The sequence below is a fragment of the Amblyomma americanum genome, chromosome 6, assembly GCF_052857255.1.
Source record: "Amblyomma americanum isolate KBUSLIRL-KWMA chromosome 6, ASM5285725v1, whole genome shotgun sequence".
Lineage (NCBI taxonomy): Eukaryota > Metazoa > Arthropoda > Arachnida > Ixodida > Ixodidae > Amblyomma > Amblyomma americanum.
This window is the reverse complement of record NC_135502.1, coordinates 22150519-22170265: the sequence shown is the minus strand read 5'-3', so window position 1 is coordinate 22170265 and position 19747 is coordinate 22150519. Positions and strand designations below refer to the sequence as shown.

Here is a 19747-nt window from a genome sequence, read left to right as displayed (position 1 = left end):
CGAAGCAAGCATCTTCCCGAAGACATCATGGCAGCCACGGGTCGCTGTCGTCGTAAGCTTTTGCATTGAAGGAAGGTAACACAAAGCTTACTGCACTTGTCATCAGCGCTAGCTAGGTGCCTCCTTTTGATGGCCGAATTTGGCTAAAACCTTTGTCAGCATTCCATACAGCCTGTACTTTAGTAGTTTTTTATTGTTTTTTGGGGGTTTCGTTATTTACTTAGAAATAGGGGAGGGTGTGTCACGGAGGAGCTTGTTGTTCTCCTCTCCAGAGAGAAAGGGTTTTAGACCTCAGGGCCGAGTTTACAGTGCCTCCTTGTTCACTGTGATGGAGTTGTGTGGCCACACTTGTTCATTGTATCTGAGATGCAAATGTCACTGCCTTAGTGCATATTTTGATGGTAGATCCGCCCTCTGTCGTAATAAGCGAGCATTTGTTATAACTGCAGCCGTTATAAATGGATTCGACTGTATACTCCATGACAACTTTTTCTGGCAATGGAGCGGAAGCTTAAGAGCTGAAGCACAACCCTTCTTCCCACGCAACGGAATATAAGCCCTACTTGAAGTTATTAGTTTCTCTGAAAACTTAATATACATTGTCAATATTTGTTATTAAGGCATATTGCTAACACAACTGTGCACTTTTAACATTGGAAGACAAGGAAAAAAAATAGTGTTCTTGATTACAACAAATTTTCTAAGCACTTCTAGTTACGACAAGCTTCCACAGATGGTGCCAGCTGCCCCAGCGACGGTGTGAAGGTACCACGGAGAGAGCAATGCTCCAAGCGGCTGGGCACATTATTGTGCGGCCAAACTATACACCTGAATGACACAGTTACGGATGCTTCGCCTCTGTAGCCTTCCCTTCATTGCTAAGAAAAGCTGTTGCTGAGAATAGCTTCTTGCAAGGCATTCAGCTATCAAAGTAGTGGCGTGATGCATAAGCAGGCAGGTTTCAGAGTGACTGCCTTTGTCCAAAAAATGGTAGGGTTTTAACATAGCTAAACCGAGTAGACATGCGAAAGCATGTGTTTAGCCTGATTGGCTCATGGTTTTGCTTTGCTGGGTCGTCAGCACATATGGCGACGATATTAGACTCAGGTTAAGCTCTGATCGAGGTTATGCTGATCCGATCTGTTCGTGCCGCAGCTGCAGGTGGAAGCTGATGAAGACGACGATGCGCGATGCGCAGCGCGAGAGTGTGTTGCAGTTTAACACGAGGTGTGATCGGCTGCGCCAGCAGCATAGTGCTCTTGTGCAGTGGCCAGCGAAGCTGGCCTGTTTGCGTTGCTGCGGGCTTGAATCCCAGTCATGGCAATATTTATTTTATTTATTTATGTACTTATTTATTCAAGGTCAAGGCTTCAGCAATGGCACAGCTTTTGCAGCTTTGGTCCTGAAGCAGAGCTTTAGCTCTAAAAACACCATTTGAATGCTTTATTGCAGAAACCAGCACTGTGAAGGCGAGGGAGAGGTGTACACAAAAGGAAGTTTTCAATAAGACTTCTCGAGCTAATGATTGATTTTGGTACTGAGTTTGGATTGCATGAGAAAAGAAGAAAAAAAAACGAAAAAAAGATGCACACGCGCGTGCACACACACGCATGCATGATCTTCCCAATGCCATCATCTCCATCACAGATAGTGAAGTCTTTTATGACCATTAGTATGCTCGTTATCTGCATAATGTTATATTTTTGTTTTCTGCGTAGTTCTTTTTTTTTGTATTTGTCTCTTTTTGTGCTGTTTTTTTTTTTTTGCTGAAAATCTGCCCATTCCAAATGCCACAGGAGCCTGCAAGGTACTTCAAGTAACTAAATAAAAATAAATTTGCATTCAACAGATGCTGATAAGTGAATATAATGAAAGTAAAGAGAACTTTACAGATGGGGTACAAAGTGTTCCAAACAAGTGGCCTCAATGGGAAAAGCTCTAGCTGTCAGGTGCTTTAGCCATGAAGGAACCCAGGCACATAGCTCGCATTTGGTTGTTGCACGGCTCTCTGATTTATTGCAAGTACGTCTACCACTTTTGCAGGAGCGATGACGTAGGCGTTCTGCGACCTCTAAGCTCAGGTGACGGCATCAAGCGGGAGAACGGCTTCCAAAACGGTTGGAACGGGGTGCGCGAGCGCCACCCGCAACCACAGGACACCTCCTAGTTGACCTCTGCGGCATGGTCGCACCCCTCACTTTCTCTCCGAGGATTGGCGGCTGCCCTCTGCCCTCCATGCTTGGAACACCGGGAGGGGTGCTGCTGCGAGGTCTGCCCACGTGTGGCTGCTTGGGGCGCCCCTGCAGCAGCCGTGTGTGTAGGTGTTGTGGTGCCGTCGCTTGAAGTACGCCTTGCTTTGTTGGCACGAGTGGTGTGTGTTTTGGAAGGCGTTCCTTCAAAAAAGTGGTTCGCTGGAGGTAGGAGGAGGAGTAGGAAGGTTTAGCAACACATCACCGAGTGCCACAGTAGCTCTGCAAAAACATGCGTGCAGCGTTAGAGGGAGAGAGAGTGATACAACAACGTTATTGCACACATTGCCTTGCGCTTCCAAGAGGTGCCCCCCCCCTTGAAACACTCGGCTAGGAAAGTTGGAAGTATTGCGCTGTTTCAGTATACACCTGTGTGTTTGTGTATATATATATATATATATATATATACACACACACGCATGCATATATCTCTCACTGTCTTCTTAGGAGAAGCACTTTTTTGAAGGGAATCGCAATTCAGTGTTTCCGCCGCTGTCGTCAGCCAAATGGCGCAGTGCACCCCCGGGTCTGTGCCGTGTTTACTTGGCATTTTCATTAAGGCTGCTTTTCTAGCGGTGCAGCTTGCAAGCATAGCCTTTTTTTTTTTTCTGGCAGCTGCAGCGAAGCCCCTTGGCTCTCTGCACCGCTTAATCACAGTAAGATGTGTAGCACAAGAAAAGAAATTCTATCGCTACAAGAAAATGATGCGCAGAGGAGTTTTAAATGACCAGCTACTGCTGGTTGCTGTTGCTTGGTAGGAAAGCACCCATGGGCAAGTTGCCTGCATGCTAAATGTGAAAAAAACAAACAAATTGAATTGATGTGCTTAGCAGCTGCAGCATAGCCAAGATCAAAAATTTAGGCCTGCCTTTCTGCAACCACGCTACAATTGCAAGCCACACTTCTATTACTGAGAGGAAGGCTTTTGTTTTTTACACTAGGAACGTCAAGAGAATTTGGCCAGTGGATCTTAGTAAAAGTTATGTGGTACTTGAGCAGTAAGCATTAATAGGCAATGCGCTACCTTCCATTTGTTGGGCTTGTTGCACCTCTAATTGTATTCATTACAGTCGTACTGTATGCCGCTCTGTTGCAGCTGGTGAGCACAGGAGCAAGATTTTCCCACTGTAGAGGAATAGAGGGGAAAGCATTCAAGTGCCACTCTTCTTGGCTTAATTTTTCCATTCTTGCTGTTGTGACGCTTGCGCTTCCTTTAATGAATCTCAGTCTCTTTCTGGTATGTCGTCCGGCACTGTTCAGTGGATTAGCACTCCTTGCCTATGATGTACTATGGGATTGGGCACCCAGGTTGTCTCTCTGATTATGCACATCCGCCTCATTAGCTTTGGTCTATGGTAACTGTGGGATGCAGATTTGGCCCTCTGTTTGGCGCACAGTGGCCTTTGTTCCTTTTGAGGTGGTATACCTAACACAACTGCCTTTGGGCCTAGAGGTCCTCAGTGTTGTCCGTAGCCATGCACGCTGCCAGAATGTCAGGTGTGAGCTTTGCTGTGGAGAAAAAAAAAATAGCTCCAGGGTTTCAGATTGGCACATCTGGGTTTTCCCTAATCCAAGAGAGCTAGGCAAGCAGAAGAGGCACTCATGTGTGATTTTACTTTCATCTACAGCAGGGCCACAATGTGACCACCACTTTGCCCCTGTAGATGGAGCGCAGTGTTGCTGAATGTTGAGGCATAATCCCACAAAACAGCAGTGGCCCTGTCGTATTTGCTAGCAGAACGAACACTTTTTTTTTTTTCTATAATATACAGTCTTGGTCAAAAGTCTTAAGGCCACAGCTTTCAGCTGCAGCAAGATGAATGTTCCTAGAATGTTTCGTGTAGTGGATCATTCAAAACACAAGTCAAGCAGGAAGCTTCTCTACCGCAAGAAGAAACCTTCTGCTAGCATTTCAAGATCATTCGGTCTTTAATAGTGCAGTAATGGCTCTGTTATGTGGCTGAAGCGAAAAGCAAAGCACTTTGGCCTTACGACTTTCGACCAATCAGAGTGACTGTTCAGGCGAGTTGGTATGTCATGATGAAACTTCTAGTGCTTGCAAATGAGGACGAACATGAAGACAACACATGCGATAGTGCATGTGTTGTCTTCATGTTCGTCCTCGTTTGCAAGCACTAGAAGTTTCATCACTTTTGACCAAGACTGCACAAAGTTTTGGGTGCTGCATTTGTTACGCATGGTTGTATAATAAAAAAAAAATTCATATTTCGACGAACAAAATAATGGTAGTGTTTGAAATGCGAGTGTTTTCATTATGTGAATAAATTTGATGGCTTTCTTGCTGCATTCAGAGTAAACAAATTGTGGTGTGCTTTTAAAGTTATGCTAGCTGCCTGTAGGCAGATTCACTCTGCTCCATTCTCCTCTTGCAGGTATAGATAATTGTCAAATGCTTTTATTACCTCATGTGATCCATGTCGTACTTTGTGCGTTCTTATTTGTGCTCTTTAGTGAGAATTGGCTTGATGTGCGACATCACGCATGACACATGCGTGGGACATCAAAGGAACAAGAAGCTTTCTTCGCATCTGCTGACACACACGTTGGTGGAAAAACAAAAATGTGTATGTGCTGGGAGCAATGGAGCAGTATGTTTCTTTATTGTGGAATTCCAAAAGAAATCTCCTGTCGTGGGGTTCATATGTCTTCGGTTCTCACAAAACTGCGACCATTTTCATTACTGTTGAGATGTGTAGTGCACTACAGCACTCTATGTAGAGGCTTCTCACTATTTGCCCACTCAGTGCGTGCGCCCACTTTCAGCTGCAGTGCAGGCTTTGCTTCTAACTGGAATGTTCATTCTTTGCTGGCAGTCATATTGATATAAAGTAGCGTGCTTGCTGCCTTTAAATAATCTTGGTTGCTTTCTTATCGAACAGATTCTCAAGCAGACTAGCATAGCTATAGCTGCACTTCAGTTTTTGTTTAGCCTTACTTGAGTTGTGTCAGGACGTGGAGATGGTGCTGTTCTACACACTACGCTCGCTGTTTTTAGCCTCAGCCCAAAATCAGTCCTCGCATTTGTGTTATTTTTTTAAATCTTTAATGGAAAGTTAGAACATATTGCTTGGTGCTTTTACTGCTTATTAGGCAGAATGGGAAGGAAGTTTGTGCCACCTTCCTAGGTCAGCTGTTATGTAGGTTTCTTACGTTACTGAAGAGCTTGATTTCTCGATTTTTGTTCAGAGGGTTTTGTGTTCTCTTGTGTTCAGGAGCCCAAGTTCAGTCTGTTTTTCCCTCTTCCTTTTTTTCCGCCCCACTGTATGGTACATACATGACATGCGACATCAAGCACATTTCCTATTGCCATGGTTACATTTAAGAAGGCTTTGCTCAGCATTGCTGTTATGTCATTACAATTCCTTGGTGATGGACTCCGACATGAGGCGTGTGGCAGCGGGATCCACAAGAAACTCTTTTTTTCTCCCCAGTTGTCAGTTCTTTCACGTCTGGCAATAGCTTTTGTTGCATTTTTACTGATCAGAAGCTAATTGGTTTCAGTAGCAGGGAATGCTGCAGAAGCATTAGTTTAGGTGTGAAGATGTGTCCTGATTTTTGGCTATATGCCTTTTGGCTCTTTCTGATCTTCCTACTGACGTGGTAGCGATTTTATACGGCATTTGTGCCTGCAGGTCCATTCAGAACTCTCAGAAAACTGTATTAGCTTTGTAAAATCTGCTCAAAAGGCGAAAGGTTCCTGCAAAAGGCTTTGGGACTTCAAATGCCAGCTCATTAGGCTGTTGAAAATTGACCAACTGCTTCCGAAACGACATGGCAGGGTATGTGTAGATTAGGTTTCACACTGGTGGTGCTCCATGGGTCAGTGCCTCCTACATTTAGGACTGAGCAGCTTAGCGTGGGCAGTTATGCTGGGGTCTAGGCTTACGTAGCTCCGGAGTGGTCCTGGAAGTGCACTGCGCGCCGTTTGCTTGGCCTCCCCTCGGCAACAGGGTTGCACTGCTGTGCCTGCAGCCCTTACAGCTGCGCCGCAGAGACAAGGAGGCTTTTTTGGGGCCTCCTGCTCGACAGGTGATGGTGGCTGGGCACACTTCTTGTTGGTAGGTGCTAGTGCTCCCCTTGTCGAGGAGCAGCAGCTGTGTTGGTAGGTGCAAGCTGCGTGTGGGGTACATTTTCTTGTATGTTTGTAAAGCTTGCGGTGGTCGCAGTACCTGTACGCGAGTGCTGGCAGAGACTTAAAGTGTGTCGCCAGTCTGTTTCACTTGTGAGTGTAACACTTTAGGTGTGCGGCACTTTGTTGACTGTCATCAGTGCTTGATATTTCAGAGATAAAAGGTTGATCTATTGTGTCAAGAGGGGGGAGAAGAGGTGTTGGGGTGGGGGGGAGCACTCTATGAGTTAATTTGATATGCCCTTGTTTTTGAACTGCATTGGAGGATGTGTCACTTTTGTTATACATTCAGCCTGTTATGGATCGCATTTGCCTTGTAGGGAAACCCAGCAGACAAATGCGACTGTCTGCATGCAAAATTCTCAAGGTCTCAAGTGTTGCTCTAAAATTTTCAGTTTTGTTGTTGACATCATTTCATTCGGATCGCGCTTGTTCACATAAATAAGGGGTGTATTGGCCAGTTGTAATCTTTGTGTTGCATGTGCATCAAAACTTGTCAACAGCCAACTTTTTAAACTGAGTGGCTGCCTGGCAACACTAAGTACAGTTGATTATCAAACACATGATTGGTTGGGTACATTAGTTTGGCACACATCAAATTCTGCAAGTGACAGTATTTGATGAAATATGTGTTAGTTTGTTGAAAAAAAAATGTTTAATTTCGCTTCTTTTGTTGTCTGGCAGTCTTGTTCAACTCACTGCTGGTAATGATAGCTTTGGTGTATTTAGTGTACAGAAGTTTTTTATATTCGCATACATGCTCAACGAAATGAATGGCCTAGTTACAGATATGAACATGGAGGGAGGTAATGTTTGGTCAGAATACTACAACATAACCTTGACTGTTTCTAACAAGGTAGCACATTCAAGATGCTTTTGCTACATGCAGTACTCGTATATTCAATGCTGATGAACCTTTCATATTGCGCGAAGACTGAGTACACGTATAGTTTGTACTGCGCCTGTCTGGCTTCTTGTCTTGAAGGAGCCGCTCTGTAGCGATGGCCTTTGCACAGCAATATATATGGATCTGTTTTCAAGTGTGCATGGCAAGCTGAGTTTTCCTGTTTAGGAATGTTCACGGGACTCGTATTCGCGCATATACCCAAGCCATCCACTGGTAAGAGTGGATCACATATCGTAATTTTGTTCTTTTCTCGTGCATATGATGGGTATGTATGATTTCATCTCATAGCACCAAGGTCTCTTTGATGTTGCATTAGACAGTTATGGCCGACTGGAAATCTGTTCTTGGCAAGGTGTTGTTGCGCATCTGTGAAAGTGTTGTAAGCAGCCCTGTATATGCGTAGCAGCTTCGAGCCATTACTGAAGGAAAAAATGCTGACTACTGTTTATACTAGAGTAATAAAAACAAATGTCACCAAGATAAATCTTTAGCTGGATTGCAGTGGGGTTTCACCCAAAGAAAGTTAGTTTTGTTGCATACCACATTTGGTGCGGTGCATGTCTGCTTTGTTCAGAGCTTATCAGATCAAAGTGTCATCTCCAGACCATGGATTGAAATATCGCAGTAGTGAGCTGGGTGGTGATGTCTGCCGCTAGATGGGTGAAACAGCCACCTCAAAGGACTTGTAGTCACTTCTCTGTGGTGGCTGTTTCACTTTCATAGCAACAGGTGGTGCCAGTGTTCTTTCTTTTCAAAACTTGGCTCTTTTGCTGTAGGGTTACTGCAAGTGATGCTTGCTTGTGTATACTTTGGACAAAACAGACTGATATCTCTCTCAAGTGTGTTAAAATTTTTTGCTAAATGCCCACTCTACATGAAAATGAGTCCAAATTAGTCTGTGGTACACTCAACACCAATCGTCAAAAGAGACGCATCTGTCAGCACCTACACTGGATTGCCAGTCTGCCGTGACTGCCTGCCACTGGCACTTTTCGTGTCATGCATATGGCTAGCCTGTCTTGTTGGGTCTCCTTCTTTGTTCCTGGTGGTAGCGAGCACTGGTGTGTTGTGTACCTGCAGTCCAAGTGTTTTTATTTCCATACTGACCCAGTGTTTCGGTGAACGGCTCAATGTCAGCCTGACTCGCTTTCTCCGCCTGCTTCCAGGAAGTGATCTCTCTCTCTCTCTTTGTCTCCTTGTGATGAAACATGATGCCTTGCGAAGAAATTTCGGACCCTTAGGAGCAGGCCTTATGTGCATAGCTTTGATGTGCAAGACTGCCCGGAGAAGATTTTGAAACGAAAGTGCCCCCTGATGGCTGGCTATTTTGCTTCTTCTAAAGCAGCTGCCAAAGTGTACACGCGTGTGCTTCATTCAGTGCCCAATCTGTTACTCTGATTCGCATCTTTCTGTGGCTGCACTTGACGGGGAGTGCCCACGTTGAAGCTGTGGCAGGCCCCAGACAGAATGCAAAAGTGCAACAACAGGGCTACCTGCTGGCTGGATCACTGAGCAGCATGGCATCACAGTAGGCTGTGTAGAGTTTCATGGAAAAAAAAATCACACTTAACTGAAGGCCAGGAGGTTGCCGCTGTGCAGCATAGGTGCCATATGCTCGGCCAACAGAGCAATGCAAAGTTGTAGCGCCAAAAGCAGCTTTCTTTTTTCTTTACAATCATACTTAGGCAGAATGGTTTTTAGCAACGGTCACAAGCTGTGATTGTGTGAGACACACTTGGATAGAGTGCAGATATTCAGTCTAGTGGAATTAAATGCTGGTGTCTAGTGGTAGTGGACCCCTTTCATAATTTGGAAGGGGGCTTTCCCACGTGTGTGGTGCTCTAAATGTGGCACTGCTAGCCATCCGGGAAACTAGGATGGGATAAGTGCTGAACAACATGCTACTCCATCACAGGCATACCTGCTGTTGTCACCGGAAAAAAACACAAACTGCGGCTGTGTATTCTGGTTGAAATATTTACTGTCCCGCTGTTATTAGGGTGTGCAAAATTTAGGTGAGGCTGGCTCGACATTTCTGATGTATGGTGGGAGAATACAGAATAAATTATTTTTATCGTAACTTTCAAGCCAGGCATAGGTGCTCATATTAGAGTAAGCTTCAAAACATAATGGAAGATATGAGCCGGGCTGTGACCAGCGAGCTGCTTACTGAAACGAGAAGTTAAGAGCACATTTGTGTGTTGCAGATGTGATGACGGTGTGTTTAGAGGCGTGCATTAACTCACTTCCATTAGCGATGCAAGCACATCAGCAAAACTTTCCCAAATGTAAGCGATGACATGTTGCTAATAATTCATATGAGAAGCACCTGACGCAACAAATCCAGCTAGACAGCTCGCAATGATGATGATGATGATGAAAATGTTTTATTTACAGGGAAAAGAAAGGGGAATTAAGGGAAGGTTGGTCGGATCCTTAGACAGATTGCATTGGCTAAGGCCAACGCCCTGGCTTTTTTCACGAGGGCTTGCTGCTCCTCAAGGGCCGAGCTGGACAGGGCTGCCTCCCATACTTTCCACGTTGGCTGTTCTATGGTATCTGAGGCACTATTGGCCTGACAGGTCTGTACCATATGGTACAAATCTGCATTATGCATGCAGAATTTACATTCAGCTGACAGAGATTCTGGCTGGATAGCATATGAAGCTTTACTGGATTATTAAAGAATACGATGTGCGATCACCTTAAATGACACTTCTCTGCTTTATGGGGATTTTTAAAAAATGGCTTCCGCAGTGTCTTCCTTCTGCTAGCTGCAAAGATAGAGCTTCCAGCACCGCGCTTGTTCGATTGTATCCTGGAATGCGAGCAGCACTTCCTTTCCATTATTTTTCACATATTAATTTCTGTCCGGGGCCTGCCATGCACTCTGTGTTTCCTGAGAATCAAAATTCAGAAGCTGTGACATTGCTGCTGCCATTTCCAAATCGTGCTGGTCAGGTGACCAGCCCGTGCGAACTGAGTGCTTGTTGCTTCCTGGCACAGTTGCCGTCTTTGGACTGCCCGCCTTTTTACCCACGCAGTGAACAATGATGCAGAGCTGTAGAAAAAAAAAAGAAAAGCACAAAGCTAGTCCGACTTTTCTCGTGCGTGCACGTGTGTGTGTGTGTGTATGCGTGCTTCTGTGTGCGTTGACTGGGTGACCCAGTAATCGGCAGGTCGCCTTTCATACAAGGTCTCTGCGGTTTTTCCATCTTATCTCTTTATCAGCCGCAGTGTGTTTGTTAGTCGTGTGCAACTCAAAAATGAGGAAGTAATTGTTCCTTTGGTGTAATTTTTTTTTAAACAGCCAATATGTATAATGTGTACGTGTTACTTATATTGCTAGCACGGGAACAAAGTGAGCGTGTGCTTGCGCTGTGCGCAGTGTGTTCCTTTTTATTTTTCTCCACCTTTTGCTGTTTCTTGTCGCGCGCATATCTTTCCAAGAAACTAAGCGTCCTTCAAGTGGAGCCTTTGGAGAAAAATAAACGCATATGAATATGTGACAGCGTTCAGTCTCTCACTGATGCGTCTCTGTGTCTTGCACATGAACCCCCAGCACATTACGAGGTGCTGCAGGCATTCACATATGAAAATTATGACAACCGTTTGTTGTACAGCATCCCGGGAGGCGTCATACGGTTTCTCGTTGCATATAGCTTACATGTGCTAGTCACGTTAGAGGCTAACTTGGGAAAGGTATTCGAACCGATGACATATGCCCCTTCAATTATAGGCCTTTCCAGACTTTTGTATCATAATTGTGATGCAACCGTTCCTTGTATAGCGTTCCGTGTGGCATCATACGCATGTGCATGTGGGTGGTGTTATACATCGTCGCTGGATTTCATTGCGGCCGGTTATGTGTGTGCTCGTGCAATGAATGAACAGACATCGGCACCACCCGAAGTGAAACATGGTCGTCCGCGCAAATGTTAAAATGCCGAAGAAGCACGACAGCGTTTCGCATTCTTACACAAAAGCGGTTTTAAGTGTCTCTGCCGAATTTTTGACCTTGATCTTCCTATTGACCGTGCGTGTGGAATTCGAATATCAAATTGTACATACGAAAGATCTGTTTTTAGATGGAGCAGCTTATAATTAATCATTATGCAACCTCACTTACACAGGTTTAGACTGGATATCTAAAATCAATCTGTGCAACCTGCAGTTATGAGCAGGTTTTTCGTGAACTTAATATTGCCACGTGCCTAACGCGCTGCGCAGCCTCCGCGCTTAGTCGTCACGACGACTATGCGGTGGTTGGCTCTCTAGGCGCTCTGGCTCTGTGACCTGGACCCTGGCTCTCTAATTAAAAGCTCTCAGTCTTGGGTTCTCCCCGACGCCTACCTGCACGGCTCCTCAGGTCGTGACACTGGTGGAGATGCGACCGATGCTCCCTTCTCCTGCGGAAGACTACGCGCACGCCTCTTGTGACCACCCCTGTCCATCGTGCCAGCCGGAGGATCCGAGACCTGTTCCCGTGAGATCTTCTCTCGTGACGGCGGACCCTCGACTTTCACTCCGCTCATGGCAACGCCACTGCCCGCCGCGACTATGACTACCTTCGGCCAGCCCCGCCTATCTGACCCTTCAGACCCCACGAACACCTCAGCTCTTTCACGGTGGCCAGTTCGAGGATGCTGAGGACTGGCTGGGCCACTATGAACGAGTTGCGACCTTCAACTGCTGGGACGACGCTACCAAGGTGCGTACGTAACGTGTACTTCAGCCTCGAAGACTCTGCCCGCACGTGGTTCGAGAACCGTGAGGCTACCTTGTCTACGTGGCCGGACTTCCGACGTCAACTCCTGACTACGTACGCCAACAGCGACCGCCGGGAGAGCGCGGAGCGTGCCCTGACCTCTCGAATTCAACTTCTAAATGAGGGTGTTGCAATGTACGTAGAGGGTGTGACGCGTATTTGCCATCGCGTAGACCCGGCCATGAGTGAAGAAAAGAAGCTGCGGCACCTGATGCGCGGCGTAAAAGACCAGCTCTTTGCCGGCCTCGTACGGAACCCGCCCAACACCGCCGCGGGATTTCTGGCCGACTCCGTGCACATGGAGCAATTGCTGCAGCAGAGGTCCAATCAGTACGCCCGACAACTGCGTCCAGTGCCGATGCTGTCCACGTTGGACCTGTTCGACCACAGGACGAATCCGAACTACCTTCGCGAACTCATCTGTTCCGTGGTCCGCGAGGAGCTGCAGCACCTTCACGGAACGTTTAACCCTCGCGTCAATTCCGTTACGAGCGCCATCCGCGAGGAAGTCCAGCAGGCATTCGGGGCACAAGCCGCTGCGGTCGTGCCGGCGCCGCAGCCGGCCCCATCCGTTCCCGCGCCGTACCCAGGCCCTGTCCAGCCAGTCACGTACGCGGACGTCGTGCGCCGCCCAGCCCCATTTCCTGGGCCTTCGCCTTACACCCCTCCAGTGGTCGCGGTGCACGCTGCTCAACCGCTTCCTTACTGGGCGGATCGGCGCCAGGCACCGCGGAAGACTGATTTCTGGCGCACTCCGGATCAAAGCCCGCTCCTCTACACTGTGGTGATGCCGGACATCTCTACCGGCGGTGCCCTTATCGCGAAATGAGTCTGCGCGGATTTTCTCTGGACAGTCTTCGTCCACGACCAGGAGAGCACCCTCAGGACATCGCAGAGTATGTCACCCGCCAGCGTAGTTCCCTGCCGCGAGTCGCTTTCGCCTTCTCCACGCCGGTCTTCGCCTTCTGGGTCCCGTTATGCCTCAGAGCAACGCGGTTCCTCGAGCCTTCATCGGGAAAACTAGCTCCGGTGACCTTTGGAGGCGAGGCCGCCGAATGCTTTGCTTGCGAGGAGGGCACAACTGGAGCTGGCGGGGAAGCGCTCAACGACGTCAACATAAATCCAGGCCTTTCAGCCGCTGAAAAGAGGCAACTCCAGGACCTCTTGCACGAGTTTGGTGCGTGTTTCACGTCGTCGTCTAAAGTGCGACAAACGTCGATTGTTAAACACCGCATCATCACGCATGAAGAAGCTCGACCCATCCATCAGCAGCCCTATCGTGTGTCCCCTCGTGAGCGAGATGCTATACAAACACAGGTCTAAGAGATGCTCACGGACGGCGTCAAGCAGTCCGTGGTCGTCTCCTGTCGTCCTTGTTAAGAAAGACGGAACACTGCGATTCTGCGTCGACTACAGGAAGCTTAACAGTGTGGCCAAGAAAGGTGTGTATCCGCTGCCGCGTATCGACGACTCCCTCGACCGACTTCGCCAAGCCAACTACTTCTCTTCGGTCTACCTCAGGAGTGGTTATTGGCAGATAGAAGTCGATGAGAGGGACCGTGAGAAAGCCGCCTTCATCACAATGGACGGGCTCTACGAATTTCGCGTCCTCCCATTCGGGCTCTGCTGCGCTCTTGCCACGTTCCAAAGAATTATGGACACCGTACTCACAGGTCTGAAGTGGCAGACATGTCCTGTTTATCTTGATGATGTCATAATTTTTAAGAGCGTTAGCTCTTACTCATCACGTTTCGAGATTTCGTGGGGTCTGCTACGGCCCTTGATGACAGCGCCATCTGCGGCAGCAACTACTCATCACGTTTCGAGATTTCGTGAGGTCTCCTACCACCCTTAAAGCCCCTCAATGAAGCATAAGTAACGCAAAGCTTTGAACTTTCCGGCTTCCCTTCTCCCCTAGCGCGCCGCCGGATAATCGAGCCTCCCACTGGCCGAGGCGCCGTGGTCACGTGTTAGCGCGCGCTTTTTTGCTCCGCAGCAGACGCCGGCGCCATTGTCGGGGGGTAGGAACCGCGCTTCTGTTTTCGTTTTCTTTCTGTGCAACAGTTTTGGCGGGAAGTGCTTTTCCATCTTTGACGGCGTCTACGCGTTGCGGCGATGACGAGCTTCTGTTGCGCGTATGGATGCAACAACCGAGGAGGCAGTGGGAAAAGATTTTTGGTAATTCCGTGCGCAAAACGCAACGCGGCTCGCCGAAAGGTTTGGCTGCACAAGACCGGCCGGGCACTCTTCGATAATTATCTGGATCCGCGACTTTGTGAGGAGAGTGGCCGTTCTTAAGTTGTCAGTCGTGTTTTTCTTTCTTCGGGTGATTTGGTGCGAAGCGAGAGCGTCTGCAGTCTTTCTTCGCAGTAAATGCTGTTTGGCGTAGTTGTAGATGGACTCGTTCGCTCGTAGGCTACGAAAGTTATGCTTCTTGTTGTCTTATGCCCACCGTGCCAGCTCTGCTAGATTCTGCAGGTGCAGCTTTGATGTTGCACGTATTTCGTGGCGTGTCGACGTGGTTGCAGTCAGACTCGTTCGCAGGCTCGACTCGAAAGTTACACTTCATATTGTTTGAGCCCATGTTTACGTTGCTCGCGTTGGAGGTCTAGCTTTCACCTTGTGCACTGCTGCAGGAATTTTTATTGCAGTTGGACGCCTTCGATTACAAACCCCATACAAAAGAGGCGGTTCTCGCTGTTTGATACCCGCTGTACATGCTGCTCGCAATATAGGTCTAGCTTTTATGTTGCGCGCATTGCTTGCCGTATTTGTGTCGTTACAGATGGACTGCTTCGCTCACGAATTCGATTGTAAAAGGGCGGTTCTCGCTGTTTGAGCCTACGCTGTTCATGCTTCTCGCGGTGCAAGTCTATCTTTCATGTTGGGCGCATCTCTGGACGTATTTGTTTTGTTGCTGTTGGACTCCGTCGCTCACGAACTCGACGCCAAAGAGGTGGTTATCGCTGTTGAAGCCCCCGCTGTTTATGCTGCTCGCTATTCAGGTCTAGCTTTCTTGTTGCGCGCATTGCTGAACGTGTTTGTCAGGCAGGGTTCATACCAAAATCGGGCGTTACTGTGCCTAGACACAGTAACGCAGCTATCGCTTGAATACCCGATATCTACGTGGATAATAAATTCGTGCAAAAATCACGCTGCGTGGAACTTTGTAACGAGGATGGGTGGTGTCAAATGAATCACCAACGCAGGGGTGCGCGCACTGATCCTGACGGTTTCCAACGTCCGACTTTGGCAAAGCTCTTACGGACTTTTCTGGGGCCTGCTGACGTGTTAACACTTGTCATGTTTTTCAAGTTATGAAAGATCACCCTCTCTATACATTTTCGTGTTTTGTATGGTTCCCCGTAAAGCTGTGTCATACAAAATCTTACTTTATTTGTCTTAGGATCACTTCACCGAAGACCAGTTTGCGAGCATGTCCTTCGGGATTGCGGTATGAAGAAATTAAGGCCAGGTGCAGTACAAAGCCTTTTTGTGCATCGCAAGTGGCCCACACCCAGGAATGGGAAGGCTCGGAATCTAACACGCGACGTACTACTTTGGAATCACATGTTTGCTTGTTACCATAACAAACCTTACAATAACATATTTCTCATAACTGTCCGAAAGGTATAATTGCTTAAAGCACGTGAGCTTATAAAAGTTTGGTGTCGAGGCATTGACAATGTTTCAGCAGAAATATGGGAGACATACCCGTTCTATTTTCTCCTTGTTTTTTTTTTTCAATTTTCACATCAAGCAACTTCCTAAACGAACCAACGTGTTTGCTTCAGGGAGAACTGAGTAAATTCGAGCTTTGATTTTTCAGCATTTGAGTTTTGTTTTTCTTTTGCACGCTACTTCGACCGAAAATGATTAACTGCGGCAGTCCAGGATACTGTGCGTTAGGCATGGAAATTACGAGAGGGAAGGCAATGTTCTCTTACAAGCCATTATTGCATATGCTGACCCGAGATGATAATCATCTAAACAAGCAGCAGGATAGATAAGCGGGCGAGTTGGTGATACATAATGCAAAAAAACAGCGCGAACAAACGGGGACTAGACGAAGAATACACAGGAACAAGCGCTGACTCTCAACTAAAGTTTAATCACAGGAAGCACACTTATAAAAGGAAACAGAAAACGAAAAAAACACAAAATCAGAACGCATGTGTTACTATGTGATGTCCAGATATGCAACCTCACAGTCACGCAGGAGCAGGGATGGTTGGCTGACGCATAATCTTGGTTTCTTTGTCATGTTATACGCCTCGATAATTTCCCTGGTCAACTGGTCGGGGTGTTTGTACAAAATGTCAGTAAAATGCAAGGACGGAAAACATGATTGACACTCTCGGCAGTGATCAACTAGATTAGTGGAGCGATTAGATTCTAATGAATTGAGATGTTCTCCGAGTCGTGTGTTAATACAACGTCCCGTTTGCCCAATGTATATCTGACCACAGGATAGGGGGATTTTATAAACTACCCCTTTGGAGCACGGCACAAAACTTTTAGCGTGCTTAACACCACAGGACGCTACAGATTTTTTGGGGTTGCGGGACTTATTTTCTACTGCTGAACAAATTTTACTGAGCTTATTCGGGGCCGAAAAAACCACATCAACTTTATACCTATGGGCCACATTTTTAAGACCATGAGACAGGCGAGGAAGGACTGCGAACTTTTTCCGTTTCTGTTCTTTCTGTGAAGACGGCAGCAATGTCGGCGCTTTAAGCTTTTTAATTATTTTATTGCAACCCAAAGTGATAAGCTCAGCTGGATATCCTGCTTCCTTTAGACTCTTAGCCTGATTATCAAAGCTTTCTTGCATAGCATGGTGACAAGATTTTGACAACGCAGATGACAAGGATGAAACAATTCCACATTTCACTACCTTAGAATGATGTGACTTATAGTTCAGCAGCGGTTTGTTGGCACGTGGCGCGTAATTCCAACACATGTGTCCCTTCCCCTCAGTCAAACATAAATCTAAAAATTGTATCTGGTTATCGACCGGTACCTCAGTGGTGAACTGTAAACCCCGTGCATTAGCTTTAAATGCTTTTAACACTGTAGACATGTGCTTAGCATAGTCCGTTTTTTCAATGAGGATTAAAAAATCATCGACGTATCTGAAAATTCGGTACGGCATTCCACACAAATCTTTCTGGATAGCTCTATCCACGAATGACAGAAAAATATCACTAAGCGCAGGCGCTACTTTAGACCCAATACAAACACCCGCTTTCTGGGTATAGAGTGTGCCTTCCCATTCAACAAAGGTAGATTTAACATAAAAAGACAACAGCTCAAGGAACCCAGATACAGCAATACCACAAACACTTATAAACTGTTCTTCATCATTGTCCGATTAACTTGTCTGATTAACTTCCTTGTCTCGAATAACTTGCGACTGGTAACTGCGGATAAAGAAGGGTGTTTTGTAGTCATACCTGAATCATTATTTTCGGATAAAGCATTAGTAGCCATCGAGAAGAACTTTCAGCCGGTCTCGGCGAAGTTACAGAAGGTAAAAAGCAGAGCGGTGCAATTGCTTGAACAATTGAATCTGGAGCGACTTAAAGGGAGTGTAGTTAAGGCAAAAAGCAGCTGTTTAAAGATTTTCTTCTCTGCTAAGACACATAAAACGGGATTACCATTTAGGGCCATAGTGACGGAAAAGAGCACCTGGCAACACGAAATTTCTGGATATTTGCAGAAACATTTGGCAGCTTTATCTATTAATGATCCTTTTAAGGTACCAAACTCTGAGTGTGTCGTCAAGTTTCTACAGGCGCATAACCCAGGTTCATGCTCGGCTTTCAGCATTGATGTGGTAGATTTATACTACTCCCTGCCGCACAAGGAAATGATGACTGCTGTTTCTGATTGCATCACTTCGGACAATGATGAACAGTTTATAAGTGTTTGTGGTATTGCTGTATCTGGGTTCCTTGAGCTGTTGTCTTTTTATGTTAAATCTACCTTTGTTGAATGGGAAGGCACACTCTATACCCAGAAAGCGGGTGTTTGTATTGGGTCTAAAGTAGCGCCTGCGCTTAGTGATATTTTTCTGTCATTCGTGGATAGAGCTATCCAGAAAGATTTGTGTGGAATGCCGTACCGAATTTTCAGATACGTCGATGATTTTTTAATCCTCATTGAAAAAACGGACTATGCTAAGCACATGTCTACAGTGTTAAAAGCATTTAAAGCTAATGCACGGGGTTTACAGTTCACCACTGAGGTACCGGTCGATAACCAGATACAATTTTTAGATTTATGTTTGACTGAGGGGAAGGGACACATGTGTTGGAATTACGCGCCACGTGCCAACAAACCGCTGCTGAACTATAAGTCACATCATTCTAAGGTAGTGAAATGTGGAATTGTTTCATCCTTGTCATCTGCGTTGTCAAAATCTTGTCACCATGCTATGCAAGAAAGCTTTGATAATCAGGCTAAGAGTCTAAAGGAAGCAGGATATCCAGCTGAGCTTATCACTTTGGGTTGCAATAAAATAATTAAAAAGCTTAAAGCGCCGACATTGCTGCCGTCTTCACAGAAAGAACAGAAACGGAAAAAGTTCGCAGTCCTTCCTCGCCTGTCTCATGGTCTTAAAAATGTGGCCCATAGGTATAAAGTTGATGTGGTTTTTTCGGCCCCGAATAAGCTCAGTAAAATTTGTTCAGCAGTAGAAAATAAGTCCCGCAACCCCAAGAAATCTGTAGCGTCCTGTGGTGTTAAGCACGCTAAAAGTTTTGTGCCGTGCTCCAAAGGGGTAGTTTATAAAATCCCCCTATCCTGTGGTCAGATATACATTGGGCAAACGGGACGTTGTATTAACACACGACTCGGAGAACATCTCAATTCATTAGAATCTAATCGCTCCACTAATCTAGTCGATCATTGCCGAGAGTGTCAATCATGTTTTCCGTCCTTGCATTTTACTGACATTTTGTACAAACACCCCGACCAGTTGACCAGGGAAATTATCGAGGCGTATAACATGACAAAGAAACCAAGATTATGCGTCAGCCAACCATCCCTGCTCCTGCGTGACTGTGAGGTTGCATATCTGGACATCACATAGTAACACATGCCTTCTGATTTTGTGTTTTTTTCGTTTTCTGTTTCCTTTTATAAGTGTGCTTCCTGTGATTAAACTTTAGTTGAGAGTCAGCGCTTGTTCCTGTGTATTCTTCGTCTAGTCCCCGTTTGTTCGCGCTGTTTTTTTGCATTATATAAAACAAGCAGCATTCGAATGACTCATGCGGCGCTGTAGCTGCTCACGACACAGCGTTTAAATGCCTTTTTTGGTTGCTGTTAATCAACCCAAACTATTAACCTTACATCAAAATTCTGATCACAACCATGTTACAGTGCGTAACTCTAGGGCATCGTATTCGCCTATTTACAAACAAACATTACGTGGCTACCGTCAGTCCGATATTCTTAACGGTAGCCTGCGAGGTGTCCGAGGTATATTAACTCCGAAATAATCTCCAAGCTTTCCTGCACTAAAACAGTTAAAGTTGAGACAAATAATCACCTACACACTGAATAGCACTGCTCGATGCACGAGCGAACGCGCCTTTGAGAGAATATGTTATAGAAGCATTAAACCGCCATCCGTTCAAATAAAGCCTAGGCCGCACATCGAGTCG

At 46.3% G+C, this 19747-nt stretch overlaps 1 protein-coding gene across 1 annotated transcript in view; it reads left to right on the top strand.

Annotated features, from left to right (window-relative positions):
* LOC144136440 (ceramide synthase 1-like) overlaps positions 1-10812 on the top strand; it is a 46170-nt gene extending 35358 nt beyond the window's left edge. The window contains exon 7 of the mRNA XM_077668760.1: positions 2044-10812. Coding sequence (XP_077524886.1) covers positions 2044-2167 — 124 coding nt within the window. The 3' untranslated portion in view covers positions 2168-10812. The remainder of the gene's footprint in view (positions 1-2043) is intronic.
* Positions 10813-19747: the final 8935 nt, after the last annotated feature.